At 39.8% G+C, this 25,483-nt stretch overlaps 1 protein-coding gene across 11 annotated transcripts in view; it reads left to right on the top strand.

Moving 5' to 3' along the window:
- The window catches only part of ERC2 (ELKS/RAB6-interacting/CAST family member 2), a 1,463,345-nt gene that overhangs the window by 624,365 nt on the left and 813,497 nt on the right, over nucleotides 1-25,483 (top strand). For all 11 annotated transcript variants that reach the window (XM_089681887.1, XM_089681886.1, XM_089681885.1 and 8 more), the window contains one exon: nucleotides 1,398-1,533. In XM_089681887.1, the coding sequence (XP_089538013.1) occupies nucleotides 1,398-1,533 (136 nt within the window). The remainder of the gene's footprint in view (nucleotides 1-1,397; nucleotides 1,534-25,483) is intronic.

Below are 25,483 nucleotides of genomic sequence, written 5' to 3'. Positions count from 1 at the left end.
ACGCTGAAGCTGAAAATCAGATAGGGCTATAATGGTGTCTACTATGTGTCTGAAATCTCTTTATGCTGCATTCTCTTCTGTGTTTAAGTTCTAATCAGATGTCAATGTGTAACCTGAAAATATTATCTTACTAGTAATGTATCACACATGCCCCTCATTTTTCAAAGAATTTTGCGCTGCAAATATATTTTTTTAGAAAGAATACATATTTGGTTAGTGAAAATGGTGTTCTTTGCTTTGTGCAATTCTGTAATTTAAAGTTGTGACTTTTGTCAATATAATTAATGTATTAGTATATGTAAACTATTGTTCCTACTAGACATTGCTATTGGTATGGTACTGTAGTCTAGTTGCATGATTAAAGCAAAACTGAAGTTGTGGATAGGGGCAGAAAGACTGAAAGAGAGAGTTTGTCCATTCTGCACCAGTGTACCTAAAACTGACCCCTAGAAGACTAAGCAGACATTCATTCTGCTCTGCAAAAAAAAAAAAATAGGGTGTTTTGACAGTGAGATGGAGCTAGCCAGGTATACAGTAAATAAAGGCAGGTGTAATTAAAAGTAATTAAAATCTATGAATCTAAAAGTTCACAAAACGCTTGACTCGCCAAGAGATAGAAGATACTCTGAATGCAAAATGGAAGAAGGGAAACAGCACCATCTAAGTGTAACATAAAACACACGATTTTATATCCACAAGTAAGAAACTCACACGAAACGGCAAGGAGAGCACTCATCTATCTACAAGCACCAATGTCTAGTTCCAGTCTGATCATGCTGACTGTAGATCCCTGAAAGGCTGCCCCAGGCTGTGCTGGTGGCTCCCAGCACTTCCTGGTCAGCTTGGATCCACTGGGCGGGCGAAAATGATGTCACAACAGGAAGTTATAGGTGTGACACTCATTTGGAGCATGCACGCTTCTTCATCACATTATCTCCACCTGCCCAGTGGACCCAAGCTGACCAGGAAATGTTGGGAGTCACCAGCACAGCCCAGGACAGCCTTCCAAGGGTCTACAGTCAGTGGGATTAGACTAGAACCAGACAGTGGTGCTTGTAGTGTGACAAAAATGCAGGGGCAGCCCTAAAGAGGACTAAGCTGGATGTCACTGGCAGGCAGGAAGGCAAACTGAAATCTTTAATTATACAGAAGCACAAGTTATTGGATGGAAGCAGAATGGTTTCTGGGCATCAGGACCTGCTCTGGTAGCCTCAACCATCAAAGGTTAGATCTGTATGTTCTGTGCAGACATCTGGACCTGGGTTGACATATCTATGTTGCCCAAATCATGTCCACATTAAGCCATATTCCAACTGTCTTTATTAACACAGATTAACAAAATATTGTTTTTTTCTGCCTACTCTTAGTCTTATGTTTTCCATTTTTTCTTAATTTAGGCTTATGAAGGATCAGAATAAGAAAGTGGCCAATCTGAAGCACAATCAGCAAATGGAGAAGAAAAAAAATACTCAGATGGGGGATGACGGTCGTCGGAGGGATGATAACATGCTGGATAACTCTCAACATCTTCAGGTTTGAATATTATAACATGATATTCTTGAAAATACAGGTTTTTAACTCTTGGGGTTCTGCACTTCATCGAAACCCAATTTTGCTACAAATCTGTAGCAAATGTCTCTTGCCTGACCCTGATATTTATGTTGATCTGAAATCAAAAAGTGAAACTTTGCTATTTTGTAAGGAACATCACAAAATGTTAATTGTGCCTAAGCAGTACACTACATTTTGCCTTCATCCTTGTTTTGAATTCATCCTAAAAAGTAGCTTGCATCCTGTGCCTGGACATTTCAGCCTCACAGCTGTATATCTGCAGTGTGTATGTAAGATACTGCTGCCTACAATTGCTAGTCTCACGATATTTGGAGGGAGATTTAATGTGAGATTAAGTGATGTTTGCTGATTGCCAGAGAGAAAGCTGTACCTGAGGACCTGCAGACATGGTAAGTCAAATCAGTAAAGTATCAATTGCGTGGAGACTACAAGCAATGTGTTTTGTTTGCAATTTCTGGGCACAGCTCCCACAATTTAGGCCTTCATTGAAATTTGTTTCTTTGACTAAAGGACAAAAGCTACAAGCTGTAGATTCGAACATGTTCTACTTTAGTCCACACATTCAGTTTCTCAGATTTGTTACTTTTTTTTCTTTTAACCTGACTTGTTTACATGAAGCAGCTTCCAGATGCTACTGTCTCGTAATAGGGTGTATGCCAACACCCATATACGTCTTTTTCTGTCATTGATGACTGTGTATCTGTGAGTTTTGTTACCATACAGATCAGATTCCAGTGATAAACTCTTTTTTTAAAGCTGCTTTTTAGGTGGAGGGAGATTTGATTTGCAGCAACACTAAAAACAAATCTGATATTCACCCGGGCTCTGTTTTGCGATTGTCCCAAAGTTTCCCCTTTTTAGTTAGAGATATTTGATGTTATCAATATCAAACTGCAGTTGAACCTTCCAGTGACACCTGATCTGGCCTTACAGGGTATTTATTTAATATTTTATTTATCACTGGTACTTGTATAGCATCGTCAATTTACACAGTGCTTTACACACACACACACACACACACACACATATATATATATATATATATATATATATATACAGTTCCTAGCCCTCACCAAACATACAGTCTAAGGTCCCTAACTCACATTCATGCATATCCATACTAGGGCCCATTTAGACAGGAACCAATTAATCTACCAGCATGTCTTTGAAGTGTGGGAGGAAACACACACACAGGCACAGGGAGAACATGCAAATTTCAGGCAGGTGGTGACGTGGTCGGGATTCAAACCTACGACCCTAGTACTGCCAGGTGGAAGTGCTAACCATTTAGCCACTGTGCTGCCCTACATGCTGATGATCAGGGACCACACCATACTAAATTGCTGATCTCCTATCTGTTATACTATGCTAAGAAAGAAATGTTGTGAAAATGGTCACCTATATCTCCTTCCACTGTGTTGTACTGGGAATCCATGATTGATGCTGCCTTGCCAATGTATAAGCTGACATATCTTAATTGTGGCTGCCCTTGGAAGTATGGCAAGGTCTGGCTTCCCTGGACGTCTCAGTAGGCGGTTTTGTTTTGAGTGGCTGGGTCTTTTTACTAAGCGAATGATATTGGGTGTTGTATACCTTCTCCCATTTTCTTCTCTCCAGCTCTATGCCACCAATTTTATCTTCCCTTTTTCCCTCCACCACCTCTGAATGTGTGCTGCAATATTTCTGACACAGTGTTCATTTACTCTCTGGCGAATGTACACCTGCTTTAGAGAATATATTGTTAGATCCCATTTCCAGCACTGTTGTGACTTGTGGGACTTTGTATTGTTCTGCACTACTGCTAATCTCCTACTCTACCATGCCAAACTGTTCTTTTTTCTCTGTAATTGTAATGTATTGCTTTTACATTTTTTTATTAAATTAATTCTGTCTGGGAAAAAAAAATCTGATAAAAGTAGTAAATATATTTGATTGTTTTTAGTTTTAGGCTCGGTTTACACTATACTGGTTTCTCTGTGGTCACATTTTGGGCACAGCAGCCCATTTGGTTGAATGTACTACTGTACCTGCAGAAAACGCAAGAAAAGGTCCCTGCACCTTTTTTTAAAATTGCAGCCACATGGAACCAAATAGTGCTATGCATACTTCAGGACTCTGTGGTTTCCATTGCGTTGGAGTGCCATTAAGAATTATTGGTATGTCCAAGCATCTGCTTACAGCAGCTCGTTTTTGCCACGGTTGCAGAAAAATGTGTGATTTACACATGGTCCCGCACCCGAATACATGTGAACCTAGCCTTATGCAGGCTGTATTTTTTTCCCAAAGTTTGTTACATTGTCTCATCTTAATCTTTAAACTTGAAGGGGAAAGAAAAAAATTGTTTCAAGCAGTTATTACTTTTCCCACCTGTAAAGCCTCCTTTTTCTACAGTCATTGGCAGGGGTGACACCTCATAGCACCCCCAAAATTTAAATGCCTAAATGCCGTACAATTTTTTAAAATTTATTTTTGTACCTGCATGTCCTGTATTCTACGAGGCTATGCTATGTGCATTGCATTACCACCCCCACTTTTAATTTCAGCACTCTCACAGCACCTCCCCCCACAAATTATCTGGAGCTGCCACTGATCTTTGGTCCTTTTTTTGGCCTTTCTGGTGCAATGAGGCTACTTTACCCTATAGTATTTGATTAAAGTTGACTATACATGGTTACATTTTTGTTTGAACATCATCATAGAAAAATTGTTTGTCTTACAAAATCCTTTGTCAGAACATTCTTTCTTGCTATCACTAATTTAGTTTGATAACCCTTAACATATCCCCAGACTTAATATCTGAATAGAATTCTAGATATATCAAACAGGTTTTACTACAACATGTACATTATTTCCTGACTGAAAACCATATTCCCAGAATTTTGTACATTTGAGAAAAATTTTGCATCCTGCTGCTTCAATTTTCTTGTCACTATGGTCGAAAGCAAGCATTGATTTGACTCCACTAATTATTAGAAAATAAAATGATTGTTCCAAAAGCTAAAATTTTACTAGTAAATGGCCAGCTTTGCTTTTCCAAGGCTATAGTGTTTCTGTAGAAACCCTCATATATCTCTGCTTTTGGAAGATGCCCATCTTGTACTTGAATCACAAGCTGCCAAAACACTTTCCCCACTTACTTTAAGTTCATGTAATATGCCATAACTACTCTCTGTATTTTGACATGTATTTCATTGTAATTTTTAAGCTTTCTATTTTTTTTTTTGTCAGAAAATGTAAATCTTCTATTTATTAGAGTCAAAACCTAACTCCACATGTAATGTCCCTTTAAACAGTTAGATTTTGCCAAGCTGGCCCAAACAAACTATTTACAGCACTAATAGGTACACTTGGGCTCTCTGTATGGACTGTATGTTGCCTTAGCTACATACATTATACATTACTGTGTTCTGGAAGTGGGACAAGGGCTTCTGTCCTGCTCCCAGTACAAAATAGAGTCTGGCTGATCACTGAATTCAAATTTTCTGATTGGCTCAGGTGGTGAGGTGGACATCACAATCTCCAACTCAGCCAATCAGAGGAAGCTTTGTTTGTTGTTTCAATACAAAGCCTCCTGTGAACATCGCGTAGCCCAACTCTGTTTTTTCTGCGAGCGGGATGGGAAGTTCCCATCCCACATCCGGAGCACAACACTGTATTCCATATGTAGCTGATGTTACATACAGTTAATACAGCGTGCCCAGCATACACATGTGTCAATGCAGTAAATTGTTCATTTGGGCCAGCTTGGCCCACCTGAACTGTTTAAAGGGACATTAAACATGGCGTTAGGCTTTAAATATGTCTACCCAGGACAATGTACAAAAAAAATGCAGCATACAGGCCTGTTTTTCAGCATGCTGTAGTGCAGTACACTATTGGGTACAAGCTCTATAGAAGGCAACACATTTTACCTATATGTTTGATTTAAACAAGTTAACTAATTTTAGTAGTCAGTGTTAGGACTTGGGACTGTTTAAATGTACCATGAGTACAAATTACAAGAAATTATAAATCTAGTCCTCCCAATATGACTAGTGAAATACAGCACAAGTGTATAGGTTTGGGCTTTCTACGTGAACATATTCACTTTTTGTTTTTAAGCTGCTATTATTGATTGTGTAATTGTGATAAATGTAATCAGCATACTTAAAATCACTGAGCCCTGGCTAGCTTATTCCTTAAAAAAATAACTTTGGTTTTATCTAGGTCTCTATTTTTTAAAACTTTTCCTGCTCTGGTATTGTGGGAATTACACAGTGAGCTGAACTTTATTCTATGTTCCAAGTAATACAAGCATCTTTTGTTGTGAAATATCATCAGATGTCCATTTGATTTATGTTCTAGATTTGTCTAGTTGCTGTCTGCCCTCTCATCGCCGATTGTTTTACAGTGGTAGTCTTTATGTTCCAGAATGACACAATAATCATCTTTAGATATGTATGGCATTGTCTCTTCTTATAGTTATACATTGTGATGTAATTATCTCACTACTTATATAAGCAAGACTCCCTAACTAAAGGAAGTCACATAATTGAATTGTTTTTCTTCAGTGGCATCCAGAGTTAGATATTGCATTTCATCCTGCAATTGTTACCAGTAACTGACCCATAGAGAGGTGACAACAGTAAAATGTTTACATGTGATTATATTACAGCTGTTGAGATACTGAATATTGTGGTTGGGATTTCGGTTTATCTTCATTGCATTGTATATCTTGGCCTTATTTGACAGGTTTCAGACAGCAGTCAATTTTTCACTCAATAGCAATTACCGGGTAGTGGTAGTCAAAGCTGTCTGTAGACATTATTACACAACGGTAAGACCCTGTTCACACTGGCATTAGAAACAAACATTTGGAGCTCGTTTTTGCTGCTCCCTGAATGCTTAGCAAAGCAGCCTACATTGGTCTACTAAGGACAGCAGACAGAGCCAGGGGCGGACTGACCATTTGGAAACTCGGGCACTGCTCGAGGGCCCGGGGTCAGTAGGGGGCCCCATGAGATGCCCTTGATACCTTTTTCAAAGGCTTTTTTGAGTTTGGGCAAGGACACAGGGGCCCCATGATCCCCTATTGAACGGGGGCCCCATGAGTTGTCAGTCCGCCCCTGGACCGAGCTGCTCACTTTTGAAAAACATATAGCGTTTGCATCGCTTTGTGATGAAGCTACGTGTCTAGTCTAGGAGAAGTTGAATCATGTCAGTTCCTTCCATTTAAAGTGCAGCTCCTCCCAAAAGAGGAAGTTCCACTTTAAGGACTCATCCCCTACTCCCTGTTAAGAATTGGCACCTTTTAGGAGCGAGTACCCGATTTTGACAGATACCAGCTCCCACTTCTGCTCCAACCGCCTAGGCTATTGGAAGCGGACGCTCTCCCCCCCCCCCCCCACCTCCGCGTGGGATCATTCACAATGCACAGCACTGCTCGCATTTGCACAGTGGGAACCGCAAGCTGTCACAGCCCGGTACCCATAGTTAAGATTCAGACATCGGGGACAGAGGACGGCCGGTGAACCCAGCTGTGGTGGACACACCGCTGGATCAAGGTACAGGTGAGTGGCTGTTTTTTAAACGTCAGCAGCTACAGTTATTGTAGCTACTGACTTTTATTTTTTTCACAGAAGACTGGAGCTCCACTTGAATTCTATGGTAATGCATGCGATAAGGGTGCTTTTATAGTGTGTTTGACACAAGTTTATCTAATATCAGTGAGTGGAAAATACACACTTCCGCCTTAATAAAAAAAAAAAAAAATCAGGCATGTTGGCTCACATTAGTGTAAGTATTAGAATTTTTTGCAAGTGTGAATTTAGCCTAAAGCCAGCCATACATGGATCAAAATTCGGGCAGCACAGCATGGACTGGCTGAATTTCGATCCAGGTGTGGGCTCCCTGGTTATACAGAAATCAGTCAACTGATCAACTTCTGCACAACTAGCTTGTCCAGTTTTTCTCAATCAATCAGTGCCTCCAGCTGTACCCGGCAGTGCTGATTAATGTATTCTGATGGTGGGGAGATGGTGACGATCCCCATCCATTTCTAATGTATAGATGGGGGAATCGGATCACTTCGTTCAACCCACTGGTTGACAAAAAAATGATGGATATATGGACTGCCTAATAGTTGCATTAGTTATGGCTGTAAATCCTAGCACAAACCCCAACCTGTTATTCTTAGGTGCATGGTGGATCACCCTTGCTAAATGTTCCAGCCAATCATTATCCACCCCACCCTTGAATTAATTCAGATACTGGATTGCATCATCTACTCAGTGAAATTCAGTTGCACATTGTCTTTGCAACTTCAAGTGTTAGCGCAGTGGCAGTGATTTGAATTGTGCACCAACAGAACATCCAGCTAACACTTAGCTTACAATTTTTATTCATTTTTTTCCCTGTATTTCCACTTTTTAATAAATTTCCTTTGCTTATGAAAAAATGCCTATTTTCTGTTTGAAGGTTTTTTTGATAGCAGGTCATCTCTATAGAAGGTCAGTTTTACTGGAAATCACACCAGAGATTCAGTATGCAGGATCTTAGCACTACTCTGCACTTACAATGTACCAAATCGCATACCTGTGAATGCACCCTAAAATATGTGACCAAACTTCTCCTCTCCTTCTGTCCCTTTCCTTTTTTAATTGTGCTGTCAATGAGCATGTGAGACTTGGCTGTCACGCAATTAGACACACTTTTACATTTTAAATGCATTTTACACATAGTTAACATTCATTTCTGTGACAGGTGGGTTTTGCTGGCCATACCTATACAAAAGATATAGGAAGAAGGGTGCATTTTACCAATATGTGGAGGTGTAAAAAGACCCTTAGAGCCAGGTCACACCAGAATGCGGTTTCCCGAACTGCATTTAAAACACACTGTATTTGCAATCTACAGGGGGTGTCAGTGTTAACTTAATGACACTCCAAACGCAAGTTGTAAATGCATTGCAATTGCCTGCACTGAATTGTATGGTACAGTACTACCATATGATCCGTTTTTTGGGCATTTTTTAAAGTAGTCCATGCACTAGTTCTGGAGCAATTTCAGCCAGTTCAAATGGCTGAAAACACACTGCACCCAGATTAAATAGGGTCAAGCAATAACTACTGACAGGTGTTCTAATCCCTCTCCACGCTATCCAAAACTAAATAAAAAGTTTTGCCTTTAGTTATACTAAACCCAGGACCCTGCATTCACTATACCTGGTCTCCCACAGCACACAGAACATGGAAATGCAATTATTTTAGTAAATATAAATTGATAAATACCTTTTCTCATCAGTAGTTAGAGCAGTCTTGTGACTTCTATCAGTGTTCAGCAGACCACTAGTTAAAGTTTGTAGGAGGAGTTTTCTTTCTGCTGTAGGAGGATGCAGAACCCCTGATCTCTGTCTGGACAGTGCTGATTGGCCCTGTGCTGATCACATGCACTCGCCCAAGGAAAAAAAACAAAAAACCTCTCTAGCAATACACACTAAACTGAGCATATGCAAAACGGCTGCGTTTCAGTCTGTCTTATCAGGAGATAAGACAATGGACATTTGAACAAGAGGAGGAGCAGATAAGTCAGGATCAAATGACCTTTTTACACAATGCAGAACCCCTTAGGTTCCACAGTGAGTATACCAAGCATGCTTTACTGCATATACAGACTGATTTGACTGTTGTGGGTTTAGTAACACTTTGACTCTTGCAACAGTTGTCACTGGCAATACTTGAATTATATGGATTCCACTTGAAAACTTTCAATTCAGTCCTGTCTTATATTTAAATTTAGCCCACCACTGTTAAAGGACAGCTATCATAAAAATGTTGTGAGCGGCTAACTATATGCAGTCAGTATATATACTACTAGTTTTCAGTATACTCTTTCAGATAGTTTTAGGCCCCATTTACACGGGACACTTCTGAACAATGGAAACTGACTGCTGGAAAACGTAGGTTAAAAAAAATCTGTTTTGCCACGTTTGCATAGCGCATTTATGTGCGTTTGCGTTTAGAAGCGTTTTTTAAAGATAAGCAGAGGAGAACCTCCCAAATGCCCAGAATGCACTGAAAAGTGGTAAATTATTAACTATTTCAGATTGTTTCAGAGAAAGACAGAGAGTAGAAGCAGAGAGAGCAGTGTTGAGATTAGCTTAGGTGTGAGTTGCTCATTAATATTTCTTTTGTTTCCAAGGGTGGGACAGGTGTCTGGTGGAGTGAGTCATTAAAGCCACCTGGCAGGGGGTCTTCATGAGGAATTTGAGGTGTGAATATTCATTAACATATCTTTTGTTTCCAAGGGTGGGAGAGGTCTGAGGTGTGAATTGGTCATTTCAATGTGTGACAAGCTTGGTGGAACATCCTGTGTTCAGTGTTTTGTCCATTTGAGTACCTTGAAAACGCTTTTGCATGCATTTTTCATGATGAAAAAAGGCTCTGGACAGCATCGGGAACTGGAAGAGTTAAAAAAAATTCAAACACATACGCTTATAAACACGATTTGCCGCATTTAGCCGCGTTTTGCATTTGAAACGCTGATAAAATCGACTGCTGAACACAAGTTTACTGCGTTAAAAAATACAACTGTAAACTCAAATTCCTGTAAACGACTGTAAACGAAGATGTGTACATGGACACATAGGAAAACATTAGGGTGAGTTCTGGGGCTGCTGAAAAAAACGCTGAACAGCTCCTAAACGTGAGTTTATCAGCTGCAGTGTACATGAGCCCTTAATGTTTTTTCTCAATATCCTTGTGTAGACAAAATAAGCAGCAAAGTGATGGCAATGGGATGGGGGTTTGGGACAATTCATAACACTGCAGAAGGTGCTTACTTTTTTGGTATGGGATGTAAACATTAAAACATTTAACATTAGATAAAGGTTTCATGAAGCTGGGTAAATTTCCACTCCCTGACATTAAGGACTATGATCTCTTTACAATCAGCCACACCATCTGTGATGAACCTCTCCTTCTCCTGCCGCCTCCGTTCCACACCATTCAAACAAAATACTGAAGATAGTGCTTTCTCCTTAAAAAAAACTGTATTCTCTTCCACAAACAGATAGAATGCCACCCACATGTGACAAAATGTGTTGGGTCGGGGCCTGGAAGACTTCAGGACGCTCACCTGTGATTACGGGAAGGAAAATCATTGTATTTATGGCCAGCTTAGCATAAGCACACTAGTAATTATAACAGGTATCATTCAGGGCATGCCTTCAATGTTACTGTTTTGAGATTACAATTAAGTTGGTTTGTTCAGCTTTATTTCGCCATTAGACATATACAGTACTAGATATACTTTACCTCTCTATTGCTCTATAAATTAATACTTGTTCATCCTTTAGATTGTAAGCTCCATGGATATATATATCCTGTATGTTGAAATACTTTTTTATATATTACAAAATATATGAAAAATATTTTTCAAAATACAGGTATATCTTTTTTAAATATATTCTTCAGATTTTTTTTCACATAAAAAAAGTAATTTTAACATTTATTTTTACATACAGTATCTCACAGAATTGAGTACATCCCTCACATTTTTGTAAATATTTTATTCTATCTTTTCATGTGATAACACTGAAGAAATGACACTTTGCTACAATGTAAAGTAGTGAGTGCACAGCTTGTATAACAGTGTAAATTTGCTGTCCCCTCAAAATAACTCAACACACAGCCATTAGTGTCTAAACTGCTGGCAACAAAAGTGAGTACACCCTAAGTGAAAATGTCTAAATTGGGCCCAATTAGCCATTTTCCCTCCCCGGTGTCATGTGACTTGTTAGTGTTACAAGGTCTCAGCTGTGATTGGGGAGCATGTGTGTTAAATTTGGTGTTATCGCTCTCACTCTCTCATACTGGTCACTGGAAGTTCAGCATGGAACCTCATGGCAAAGAACTCTCTGAGGATCTGAAAAAAAGAATTGTTGCTCTACATAAAGATGGCCTAGGCTAAAAGAAGATTGCCAAGACCCTGAAACTGAGCTGCAGCACAGTGCCCAAGACCATACAGGAGTTTAACAGGACAGGTTCCACTCAGAACAGGCCTCGCCATGGTCGACCAAAGAAGTTGAGTGCACGTGCTCAGCATTATATCCAGAAGTTGTCTTTGGGAAATAGACGTATGAGTGCTGCCAGCATTGCTGCAGAGGTTGAAGGGGTCAGCCTGTCAGTGCTCAGACCATACACCGCACACTGCATCAAATTGGTCTGCATGGCTGTCGTCCCAGAAGGAAGCCTCTTGTAAAGATGATGCACAAGAAATCCCGCAGTTTGCTGAAGACAAGCAGACTAAGGACATGGATTACTGGAACCATGCCCCGTGGTCTGATGAGACCAAGATGAACTTATTTGGTTCAGATGGTGTCAAGCATGTATGGCGGCAACCAGGTGAGGAGTACAAAGACAAGTGTGTCTTGCCTACAGTCAAGCATGGTGGTGGGAGTGTCATGGTCTGGAGCTGCATGAGTTCTGCCGGCACTGGGGAGCTACAGTTCATTGAGGGAACCATGTATGCCAACACTACTGTGACATACTGAAGGAGAGCATGTTTCCCTCCCTTTGGAGACTGGGCCACAGGGCAGTATTCCAACATAACGACCCCAAACACACCTCCAAGATGACCATTGCCTTGCTAAAAAAGCAGAGGGTAAAGGTGATGGACTGGCCAAGTATGTCTCCAGACCTAAACCCTATTGAGCATCTATGGGGCATCCTCAAATGGAAGGTGGAGGAGCGCAAGGTCTCTAACATCCACCAGCTCCGTGATGTCGTCATGGAGGAGTGGAAGAGGACTCCAGTGGCAACCTATGAAGCTCTGGTGAACTCCATGCCCAAAAGGGTTAAGGCAGTGCTGGAAAATAATGGTGACCACACAAAATATTGACACTTTAGGCCCAATTTGGACATTTTCACTTAGGGGTGTACTCACTTTTGTTTCCAGCGGTTTAGGCATTAATGGCTGTGTGTTCAGTTATTTTGAGGGGACAGCAAATTTACACTGTTATACAAGCTGTCATTTTACAAGTGTCATTTCTTCAGTGTTGTCACATGAAAAGATAAAATAAAATATTTACAAAAATGTGAGGGGTGTACTCACTTCCGTGAGATACTGTATATTTGTAAATGCATTCCAAAAATGTAGAGTAAATGTATTTTTAAAGACATACAGTATATTTGAAAATGTATTTTTAAAAATATTCATATATTTAGCAATATATAAAAAAAGCATTTCAACATACAGTGTGTGTGTGTGTATATGTATATATATATATATATATATATATATATATATATATATATATATATATAGGCCTTGAGATTTCCACTCGCCTGCTTGCCAATGGCGAGTGGAATTAATGGTGGGGGCAAGTGTTCCTCAGGGCCATCTTGCTGAGCAGGCTCTGAGCTCAGACCGGATCAGTCATTGGCACTGGGAGCCGGCAGACTGCTCAATAGCTGAGCGCAGTGAAAGCAAAGGAAGTAGTGTGTGCTGTGCTCTCTGCCTCCCCCTAGAGTGCAGTACCCAGCTCTGTGAGTGAACAATGAAGTCCTGCAACTTTTTATAGGGGTGTATGGGTGTGTGTTTGTGTGGGCCTACCTAATTTCAGCTCACTCTGGTCACATTATCCTCTATGCCAGCCAGTGGTGGCTTCAGGGGAGAGGAGAGAGCACTTAACAGCGTGCGTGCGTGCGTGTGTATATGTGTGTGTGTCTGTGTATGCATGTACATGTGTCTGTGTGTATGTACATGTGTGTATCTGAACATGTGTCTGTGTGTATGTACATGTATGTGTGTGTGTACATGTGTCTGTGTGTGCATGTATGTGTGTGTTTTTTTGTGTGTATGTTTGTAAATGTGTCTGTGTATGTACGTACATGTGTCTGTGTGTGTGTGTATTTCTGTGTATGTACATGTATCTGTGTGTATGCTTGTCTGTACGTGCCTGTGTGTGTATACATGTGTCTCTATGTGTGTGTGTGTACATGTGTACATGTTTCTGTGTGTGTGTATGTACATGTCTGTGTGTGTACAGGTGTCTCTGTGTGTATTGTCGGTGGCGAGTAACTCTTAAGGCCTGGCTAGTAGCCCTGTGTGTGTGTATGTATATGTGTATATGTATGTATATATATATATATATATATATATATATATATATATATACAGTTGCAAGAAAAAGTATGTGAACCCCTTGGGATTATGTGGAGTTTTGCATGAATTGGGCATAAAATGTGCTCTGAACGTCATCTAAGTCACAACAATAGAAGAACACAGTCTGCTGAACATAATACTACACAAACATTAGATGTTGCCATGGTTTAATTGCACATAACATGTAAACATTCACAGTGCAGGGAGGAAAAAGTATGTGAACCTTTGGACTTAATAACTGGTTGACCCTCCTTTGGCAGCAATAACCTCAACCAAACGTTTCCTGTAGTTGCAGATCAGACCTGCACAACGATCTGGAGTAATTTTGGACCACTCCTCTTCACAAAACTGTTTCAGTGTAGCAATATTCTTGGGATGTCTGGTGTGAATCGCTCTCTTAAGGTCATGCCACAGCATTTCAATCGGGTTGAGGTCAGGACTCTGACTGGGCCACTCCAGAAGGCGTATTCTGTGCTGTTGCAGCCATTGTTCTGTTGAATTACTTGTATGCTTTGGGTCATTGTCCTGTTGCATCACCCATCCTCTGTGGAGCTTCAGTTGGTGGACAGATGGTCGTACGTTTTCCTGAAAAATGTCTTGATAAACTCTGGAATTCGTTTTCCCATCAATGACAACAATCCCTCCAGGCCCTGAGGCAGCAAAGCAGCCCCAAACCATGATGCTCCCTCCGCCATGTTTCACAGTGGGGATGAGGTTTTGATGTTGGTGTGCTGTGCCTTTTTTTCTCCACACATAGTGTTGTGTGTTCTTCCCAAACAACTCAATCTTGGTTTCATCTGTCCACAGTATATTCTGCCAGTAGTGCTGTTGAACATCCAGGTGCTCTTTTGCAAACTTCAAACGTGCTGCAATATTCTTTTTGGACAGCAATGGCTTCCTCCGTGGTGTCCTCCCATGTACTCCATTCTTGTTTAATGTTTTCCTTATTATAGATGTGTCAAAAAAAATGTTAGCATGTGCCAGAGATTTCTGTAGGTCTTTAGCTGACACTCTGGGATTCTTCTTTACCTCATACAGCATTCTGCGCTGTGCTCTTGCAGTCATTTTTACAGGACGACTACACCTAGGGAGAGTAGCAACAGTGCTAAACTTTCTCCATTTGTAGACAGTCTGTCTTACCGTGGACACATGAACATCAAGGCTTTTGGAGATACTTTTGTAACCCTTTCCAGCTTCATGCAAGTCAACAATTCTTTTTCGTAGGTCTTCTGAGAGCTCTTTCTGCGAGGCATGGTTCACATCAGACAGTGCTTCTTGAAACCAGTAAACCCAAAACAGGTGTGTGTTTTTTAAGGGCAGGACAGCTGTCAGCAACACATCCAATATTATCACACTGATTGGAGTCAAGGTTGGCTCACTCCTGGCTCCAATTAGCTCTGGGAGAAGTCATTAAGCTAGGGACTCACATACTTTTTCCTCCCTGCACTGTGAATGTTTACATGTTATGTGCAATTAAACCATGGCAACATCTAATGTTTGTGTAGTATTATGTTCAGCAGACTGTGTTCTTCTATTGTTGTGACTTAGATGACGTTCAGAGCACATTTTATGCCCAATTCATGCAAAACTCCACGTAATCCCAAGGGGTTCACATACTTTTTCTTGCAACTGTAATACAGCCAAAATAGTAATATTTAAAATATATGTCAATATATTTGGGAAGAATATTTTTCAAATATATTCTTCTTCCGTATGGGATATTTTAGTTAACACAATTTCCCTCTCTTTTTGGCCAGCTTTAGATTTGGAGTAAGAATGTGTCATGTTGTATAATATAAATAAGCACATGCATTTATCCCATATCCATTAATGTCTGAAACTCATTTTAAGAGCCTAACTCTCATAAAGCAGCTGTTTGGTTAGGTAATGGACATTGTGGGAGACACTATTTGACTTTTTCAGGCTGAGAAAAATAGCATTTTGGTCTCTATTTGATTTATTTGTCAATGTTTTCTTTTCCTAGCACATTCATTAATAATAATCGTGATTGTAAGTCATGACCCCTTCGTGTTTTACACGCTACGAGGCCTTTCATGCTTTATTTGTCTAATGGAAAAATGTGGAACATGTTTGATCAGTAAATTTACATTGAGTTTGTGACCAACAGAAATATTTTTATGATGTTTGACAGGCTTGAGTACCATACTGTACAACCAGTGAACAGTTTCCATGTAATCACCTTTTTTTTCTTGCATTACCTGTTTTAGGTGTGTTTGAGTAGCAGATTTGCAAATCAATGCTGCCTATGTCCCCTACTTTTTTCCCTAGTTAGGGCCTAGAAGTATGACATTCTGGAGCCAAAGGAGCTTTTGTGTTTACAGGATTGTGGAAAACCCCTTTAACTTTAGGCTTTCATCATAAAATAAAACAAACTTCTTGACAGGTGTATAAACACACATACTTATATTTCCCAAGTGTGCATGTTTATGCCTTGAGTAGAAACTACTGGCATTAGCGTAATTTCAAGTGCAAAACAGCAATTGACTAAGGTTTATCTAATTTTCCAGTGAGTCATTAGCTTTGAGGGCATAGTGGCATAGTGACTGTCACCCAGTTTATTCATGATCTTTAGGCTTGTGTATGAACAGAATTATTTCATAGAAAAGAGAATTATCATCTTACACATGAACATTTTTTACATAATGCTGGTGAATCTCTAAATAAACTTTCAGGCAATTTCAGATGCTCACAATGGCCCCAAAAGTTTACACATCAAGAGATGCTCAAATCTGCCATATCATTTTTAAAGTTCAAGTCATGTACCTTTATCCTGACAACTACTGTAGACTCCTCTTCAGGACACTCCTTGAATGCCTATTCTAACATTACCAGTAAAGCACTAATTTTACTAGAACGTCTACATGTAGTCATCAGCCTTGAACCTGTTGATCTTTATTCAGCATCAGTCTCTGCTGTACATACCTGTCCTTACTAGCAGACTTTAAAGTGAGATGTAAGCCTTTAACAAATTCATTTTTTTCTCATGTCCTGAATAAAGTTCTCTCTGTCTCACTTCTGTCCAGTTGTCCATACCTTAGATGGTTTTTTGGACTGTGCTACCCAGGACTGTGTTTATTCTGGAACTCTGGACAAAACAGTCCTAGTTCCCCCTGTAACTTATATTATTTGTTAATTCTGCCAGTGGGTGCCCATTTACACTTGCTGCAAAGGCTGCAGACGGGGTTTTACACATGCTATGGCTGCAGTGGCCTGGAAAATGCAAGAATTATCCCCACTGTCACTCCCGGTGGGTAGTTGTGCCCACCGAATGCGACCTATTTACCTGGTTTTTAGGGGTTAAACAGTTAGTGAGGAGGCAACATAACTCCTCCTCACCACCTGTCAAATGCTCTCTGAACCGGGTTGGTGACATTTGTTTCTGCCACTGAGAGACTAGAAGGGAGAGACCAATAGTAATTGGTCAAGAGAGCAGAGTAGATAATGAGGCTAAAAACAGTAATTTCAATCAAGGGTATGGTGTGCAAAGTTAAAAGTTCCAGGAGTAGTGTCTCAGTGGTGTGAGGGAAGAGGAGTAGAGAATTGTAGATATATTATATGCATGTGATTCAGAGGGTTTTTTTTAACTATGTATTGGGATAAGGGAGGGGAGTCTGTTATTTTTAGCTTATCAATATACAAAACATATACAGAGGATAAAGAAGAAAACAAATACTCTCTTAAGAGTGATAAACTACAGAGGACTAATGCTAGTGTAAACTAACCCTAAGTGTGTTATTTTTCAACTTCCATTAACAGACCAAACTGTCCAGCCAAAGTGGCAGTTGGAGGGTTGAGCCAAACTATTTAACATACAAAATAAAATGGTAATATAGGGAGCGCTCTAAAAGTAGCAGCTGTAATGCTCAAGGTAACCACAGTAATCCTCTGAATAACAGTAAAAATAAAGTGCAGCGCTATTAAATAGTCATTTGAATAAATAAATGAATAAATAAATAAATGAATCATGAGCAAAAGTGATGGGTGAGTAATTAAAAGTTCATTCAATAAAAGAATAAAGTTCAAATGGCACAGGTGGATTATCTCCTCAGCAGCAGATTTCTAAATAAACTTGTGACTGGATCCCGTGGTATAAGTGAGCACTCACCGGAAGCGCATAGGTAATGCGCATATAAATATATAACCATCAAGGATCTCTGAGATGGGCGGATGGTGAGCTTCCTTCTACGTTATGGTCATCAAGCCTTGGGTAGTATGGAAATCTGCTGGGTCCAGAGGTCCCCTTAAGGCAGTGTTTCTCAACTCCAGTCCTCATGGACCCCCAACAGGTCATGTTTTCAGGATTTCCCTCAGATGAAACAGCTGTGGCAATTACTAAGGCAGTGAAACTGATCAAATCACCTGTGCAAAATAATGGAAATCCTGAAAACATGACCTGTTGGGGGTCCATGAGGACTGGAGTTGAGAAACACTGCCTTAAGGATAGATGGGTGTTCAGCCTGGATACAGGGCTCCCTCCTCTGGATGCTGGATACAGTGGGGATTATCATGTTAGAAATTTGTTCAAAAAAATGTTTCTATACTACTCCACAGAACTTTCTCATCAATGCATGTGTTCACTGCTCTCCGCACTCCGCTCCCGCTCATCCTCCCATCTGCAGGGCAGCAATCAGGACAATGTCTGCCTCCTCTGTATCCGTCCGCTCCGTCTCTTCCCTCCTGGGCAGCTCTCGTTACAGAGATTGTCCTGATTGCTGCCCTGCAGATGGGAGGATGAGCGGGAGCGGAGAGCAGTGAACACATGCATTGATGAGAAAGTTCTGTGGAGTAGTATAGAAACATTTTTTTGAACAATTTTCTAACTTGATAATCCCCACTGTATCCAGCATCCAGAGGAGGGAGCCCTGTATCCAGGCTGAGCACCCATCTATCCTTAAGGGGACCTCTGGACCCAGCAGATTTCCATACTACCCATGACCATAACGTAGAAGGAAGCTCACCATCCGCCCATCTCAGAGATCCTTGATGGTTATATATTTATATGCGCATTACCTATGCGCTTCCGGTGAGTGCTCACTTTTACCACGGGATCCAGTCACAAGTTTATTTAAAAATCTGCTGCTGAGGAGATTATCCACCTGTGCCATTTGAACTTTATTCTTTTATTGAATTAACTTTTTATTACTCACCCATCACTTATGCTCATGATTCATTTATTTATTCATTTATTTATTCATATGACTATTTAATAGTGCTGCACTTTATTTTTACTAAAACTATTTAACATGAACAGAAGTGCTTACAATGGTTAGCTTTTAATCATTTAGATAAAACCTTGATTCCCACAAAAATCAGTTTCTGTGACTGCTTAAATAGTATTAGCTATAGTTAGGGTTTAGTTTGTTAGTCACTTTTGTAAAGTTCATCTAAATCTACTCATCCACCTAAGACCACCCTCCCCACAGGTTGACAATACTTCTTTCCAAGGGTGGCTACCCTGCTCCACCATAGGTACAGTGGAAGAGTGAGCGTAGTCAGCCCAAGAAAGGAAGTGTGTCACTTTGTTGGATCATCAGGTGAACAAAAAAGGAAACAAGCTACAAAAAGAACACTTTTGTAGCCACTAGATCTAAGGATTGGTAAGCTACCATATATATTAAAAAAAAATCTGTTCTGGATTTAGAAATTCTTCAAGCTTGAAACAATAATTGAGCGTGAAGTTATTTTAATTAAATCACAGCAACTATATCTGGTCTTTCAGGTTATCGTAGTTGCATGTTTCATTTAGATTGCATAGAACATTTACTGTTTTGGAACCGTGCCACAATTAAATTCTTAACGACAAGGAAATGTACTGCTGTCTCGACTAGCAGAAGACAGACTAATCTTGTCCTAGGTGAGAACACTATGGTGGCCTTGTAATATTGGCTGAACCTAATCCATCCTGTTTAGAGTTACAGCCTAACTATCCGAGCAAGTCCCAGCTGACACAGACATCCAACCACCAATAACCTGGTTTTGATTGGGACCTGTGATTAAGGGATAAATCACACAGGACCTTGGAGCTGCATGGTTAAGTAATTGTTTAGAATTTCACAAAAATGACTGGCAGATTTAGGACACTGTTCTATATAACACCTCTTAATAGTTTCTCATTGAGAAAAAAAAAACGTATTGTGTGGGATAAGGAAACCACCCTGAGTTGTGGTTGAAGGTAAACCACACACACACATTCATGCAACTGGCGGTTACATGAATAATATATTATGTTAGTGACAAGATATTGGCCCGTTGTTTTGGCACCTTAAAATATGGAATTTCAACATTCCTATACATACTCTACCATAATAGCAGATTTGCAATTGTTCATGGTCCATCCGCTTAGATCAAAGACTGGAAATCTTATGCCATGTTTCATTTAGTATTGCTGGCCACACAGTATTGTTTAGCGGAAACTTTTATACAATTGCTTTATTTTCGGAAACAGATGTGTATTTTGCTATTCCTTGCTGAAAAGGCAGCTGCAGGAGAACACAACACTTTGCAGCCCGGTTTGCTTGTCTTTAAATGGTTAGTAACCTTTCAGTATTGTAGCTCTCCTATGAAAGTTATGCACCTCAAGGCACAGTGGGGGTTTTTTTTAATGTTCACTTCACATTTACATTGGTCACATTACCCCATTTTTCTTGTTTATATTGCAGTAGTCATGGCTGGAGTTTTGTATGGCCAACATAGACTGTAGACTAGAATGGCAGGGTGGCACACCATTCATCATGATTTGCTGATCACTGTGCCGTAGTCCTTGCAGGGTGCTCTGTATGTAGAACACCCAATATGCAGAAGAAAGACCCCACTTACTTTGTATGTAAAACATTTCTCAAAAAAAAAAAAAAAAAAAAAATATAAAAATATATATATATATATATATATATATATATATATATATATATATATATGAAATGATACAATACGATATGATATAAAGAACAGCACCATAACTATGTATGATACGGCTTCATCTGATCTCCTTTAAGGGGCTCCCTGTTTCTTACATTTTTCTGTATCAAGACAACAGGAACAGAATGGGACTACAAGGCTCCTCTTTTCTTCTACATAAACTAAACTAAAGTGCAGTGCTCATAAAAAAAACCCAAAATAAATCTAATATCTGTCCTGTATGTGTATCTATAATAAATTGTCCATGCAAAATAAAAATAACTCCACTATAAGTGAAATATTCTTCATATAAATATCTACCTAATAGTGTATAAAACTCTTCCAGGTTAAAAAAAAATACACTCAGTGCTCCCACACCAGTGCCTAGATCAAAGGCTTATCATTATGGTATGATCCTCAGAATGAGAATTTATATAACACTTGAATGTAATTAGCTCAAATCCTGGATGTATGATGTTGCCACTTCACTCCACCATATACTGTATATCAGTAGCCAGTTAGGGGGAATGTGCATGGAAAAATGAAAATGCTCCACATAGTGTAAAATCTGAGGTATCAAATATTTATTAAAAATCAGTGCTATTCACATATATAAAAACTTTGACAGTGCTGTACAAATCAAACTCCCCAGGGGAATACACAGATCTCTTCTGAATTCCATAATACATGATGATGTCATGGGTGTGGGCTTTGTTTCTTCTCCATAGCATCGAGGGGTTTGGTCCTGTCATCTTCAGAGATAGCTGAGACCAATTGGTAACAGCCATCTTCAGAGATAGCTGTAATTGGTAACAGTCAACACAGGCAGAGAGCACTGGAACTTATAAAACAGATAAAACAAAATGTTTTCAATTGACAATTTATTGCTGGACTCTGGGACAAGCAAATAGTATCTTAATAAAACAGGCGTGTGTATTCTTACTTCGATGTTACCTGAATCTCTTCAGCATGAAACCTTTGCACTTTGGCTCTCATGTTCATTGTTAGGGTTTAAAAGGAAACATCTTGCATAGCACTGTTTTCCCCTGGACCCTATAGTTTGTACAAGCACAACAGCTCTTCATGCAGTTACAGTGTCTGTTAATTATACTGCCAATGGCAAATACTCATGTGCCGAAACGGAATGGTTCCCCTCCTATACACTGAAATTTTAAATATTTTAAAGACTTTATTTTAAAGTCAGTCTCTTTTTTCCATTATTTATTTCACTTTTTGTCAGTTGGAAAAACATTCCCAAAGTAAGGCACGGCGTTATACCTTGACATATCAGGCCAGAGACTTAGGAAAAAGAATGGGGGGAGGGGGTGGCTTGGGAAGAAAAAATAGAGGAAGGGAACTAGGGTAGGGTTTTTCCAAGGGGGTAGGCCCACACTTCTTCCTACCTTAGTGCAGACCAGGCTAACCGTTGAGTCCCTCAGTACACTCCACTTTCTGGGCCCATCTCTTTGAAATTAACCATGATTTGCTAGGAGTAGTCCTGAGAATAAGTGAAATATTTCCAGCAATACTAACTAAATACAAATTTATCTTAAAGTTGTTGTAAAGGCTGATTTTTTAAAATTAAAATAATAAACATGTCATAACTGCCTGCTTCTTGCAAGGGTACTGCACAGAGCAGGCTCTTACCTCCTCTTCTGGGGCCCCCTGCCTGTACTGCCTGCTTTGCCTCTTCTCTGAGTTATAGCTATATGCAGGTCTGTGGGTTGTAAAGCAATCTTGGGAAGCGCTATTCTACCCAGCCATGTGAACAAGACTTTCTGAAATGATTTAAAATCAGATTGGAGGGTGGCATGAATTGGAACAAAATTAGGCTGGAATAGTTTGGAGGGGTAAGTAGGAAATCTAATGCTGAAATATTGCACAAAAGATCCATTCCATTTGAAGGAAAATTCAGTTGCCCCAAAGAGTGTAACGTAGGAGTAATGTTTAAGACCTATGACTTATTATAGCTGATTTCTGTATTCCTTAAAGATCTGCATTAGTTTTCAAAGGGATGCTCATAATCTGGCTAGGAAGAACAGCATGTTATCAGTAAATGCTGATTCTTTGTGCTTTCAATCATTAATGATTACTCCCTGTTTACAGGGGTCTACTTAGACTAACCTAATGATAGGTTCTAATGAAAGAAAGAAACAGTGGGCATCCTGTTGAGTTGCATTAGCTATCTAATTTTCATTTGACAAGATGCCATTTGTCCTTATTCTTGCTGTGGGATAAGAGTAAATGGTCCAAATCCACCCTAGCACTTGTTGCTGCATCCCAATATGGTGAAAAACCTTAAAGTGTCACTAAACCCTGCATTCACTATATCTGGTCTCCCACAGTACACGGAACATGGGAATGCAATTATTTTAGTAAATATAAACTGCTAAATACCTTTTCTCATCAACAGTTAGAGCAGTCTTGTGACTTCTAGCAATGTTCAGCAGAGCAGTGGTTAAAGCTTGTAGTAGGAGTTTTCATTCTTCTCTAGGAGGATACAGAATCCCTGACCTCTGTCTGGACAGTGCGGATTGGTCCTGTGCTGATCACATGCACTCTCCAAAAAAAAACATATTCACTCTAGCAATACACACCAAACTGAGCATGTGCACAAGGGCTACGGGTTCAGTCTGTTTTATCAGCGTGGACATTTGAACAAAAGGAGGGGCATAGAAGTCAGGATGTGCAGAGTGACTCCACAATATGTCTTATCAGGAGACTAGAAGAAGGGGAGGGTCAGAGAAGTCAGGATTTACACAATGCAGAGGATTAACCCCTTATGATCCACAGCGAGTATAACAATCATGGTTTACTGCATATACAGACTGATTTTACTGTTGTAGGTTTAGTAACACTTTAAACATGAAATCCCACGTTACTCTTTCAAATGCCTCCTCAGCAATCATGGACAATAAGATCGCCTATATATTATTAGTCTTCACCCAGTCTTTTGTATTGATAGCTTACATTGTGTTGTCCCTTACTTCTTGTTCAGGGACAAAGCCCTCTTGGGTATTCCGAATCAAGATGTTCAACATGATATTTGTGAAAATATTTAAGCATCCACATTACGTAACAAAATGGGGCCATAATTTTGGCAAGGTTGAGGATCCTTTCCTTGTTTATCTGAGCTGTCAATGTTTGAGAAGGTAAGGGGGTAGATGGACCTAGGGAGTTAAAGGTGGTTGCAGGGGCGGACTGACCATTAGAGCACTCGGGCACTGCCCGAGGGCCCAGGGTCAGTAGGGGGCCCCATGAGATGCCCCTGGTACCTTTCATTGGCTTTTTCATAGGCTTTTGTGGGTGTGGATGAGGACACAGGGGCCCCATGATCCCCTATTGCCCGGGGGCCCCATGAGTTATCAGTCCGCCCCTGGGTGGTTGTTAAGTTGTTTAGCAAGTATAATTTGGAGCAGGTTGTAATAATATGATGGAAGGCCATCCAGACCTGAGCGTTTGCCCTGCTTTATTTGCAAGATAGTGGTGAGGACTTCTTCTATTGGAATGGGAGACTCCAGTGCCTGATCTGAAAGTGTCTCTAGAGTAAGCATATTAGATTTCTGAAGCAGGGTTTGTATACAATTTTTACAATCAACTAGCTGTTCTTCATCTAAGTTCTGAGGGTTTAGATTACTGACTATTTTTAATTCTGTGAATAATTACTTGATAGCACTTGGACTTGGCAACTCTAGCTAACAGCCTACCATGCTTATTCCCTCCTTCATAGTACATGCCACAGTGGGTTTGTATTGTAATGAATGATTTCTAGTAAACAGGAGTATATTTCTTATATCAGATATGTTGTGAATAGAAGCAAGTTTCTTACCTGATCAACAGTCACTGCAAGCTTTTAGACTGAATTGAATAAACCCCAAAATCTGCATTAATTTGACTACTGCTTCCTCTGATGCCTGTAATAGTTGTCTTCTCAAACAGTTCTGCTTTCAATACCTTGGTTTTGTACCCTGGTTTGTAATACAATGATACATTGACCTGAAATGTGGCCTACAAAATGTTTCTTAGTTCCCTCGATAGACTGTTACATGAATGCTGGACAGTCTTTTATGAGATAGTAATGGTTTGTCAAGCAATCTATACTCATTTTATTAATCCTCATGGGGATAAGTAAGCTTGCCTGATCATCACTAGCAAAGCTTGTACGGTTTTCTTTTGCTAGTGAGTACTAAGCCAAGTAGGATTGGTTTGAACTAATGCACTGACTATCAGGGATACATCATTTTGGAACACTATAGTTTCTCACTACAAAACTGGCACTCAAAGAACCTCTCTCTCCTCAAGTTTAAAGTGCAAATTAGCATAGCAATAAATGGCTTCATTGCTTCAGACACAGGAGAGATCTGATTTTATTCATGTCACAGCAGACTTATTAATTTCTTGCGTTTAGCCTGAGTGAGCAGGACAATATTGGAGTAGGTCAGTAGACCACTGGGGAACTGCCTGAGTTCTGATATTGAGCTGTCATCAGCTTTATCAGAAGACCCAACTAATCAATCTTTTCACTGAGGACAAAGATTAATTCTCAACTACTTGTTCTTAGGGAGATTTATCTCCAGGCCAAAAGCCCAATAAGAGAAATCAAATAGCATACATAGAGACTAGTGTTGTTCAGTCTTATGCTCAATTACTTTTGGCCTCTTTTGGCTTTAGCATGTACAAGTAAATCACAAGATTTCACTAAGGACATGCTAAAGGATTTTCCATATCATAAATGGTCAGCGTCTTTAGTTTCTTTGTGCAATAACAATTAGAGGACTATGTCTTCTTTTTATCTAGAGCCATAATTTCAAAACTGTCTATGGCAGGTGAATGTGGAATGGTGACTTGAGTA

Source organism: Staurois parvus, unplaced genomic scaffold (genome assembly GCF_062004578.1).
Source record: "Staurois parvus isolate SC_StPar_1 unplaced genomic scaffold, SC_StPar_1.0 ptg000282l, whole genome shotgun sequence".
In the NCBI taxonomy this organism is placed as follows: domain Eukaryota; kingdom Metazoa; phylum Chordata; class Amphibia; order Anura; family Ranidae; genus Staurois; species Staurois parvus.
Note: the sequence above shows the minus strand (reverse complement) of the source record. Positions and strands in the feature narration are given on the sequence as shown.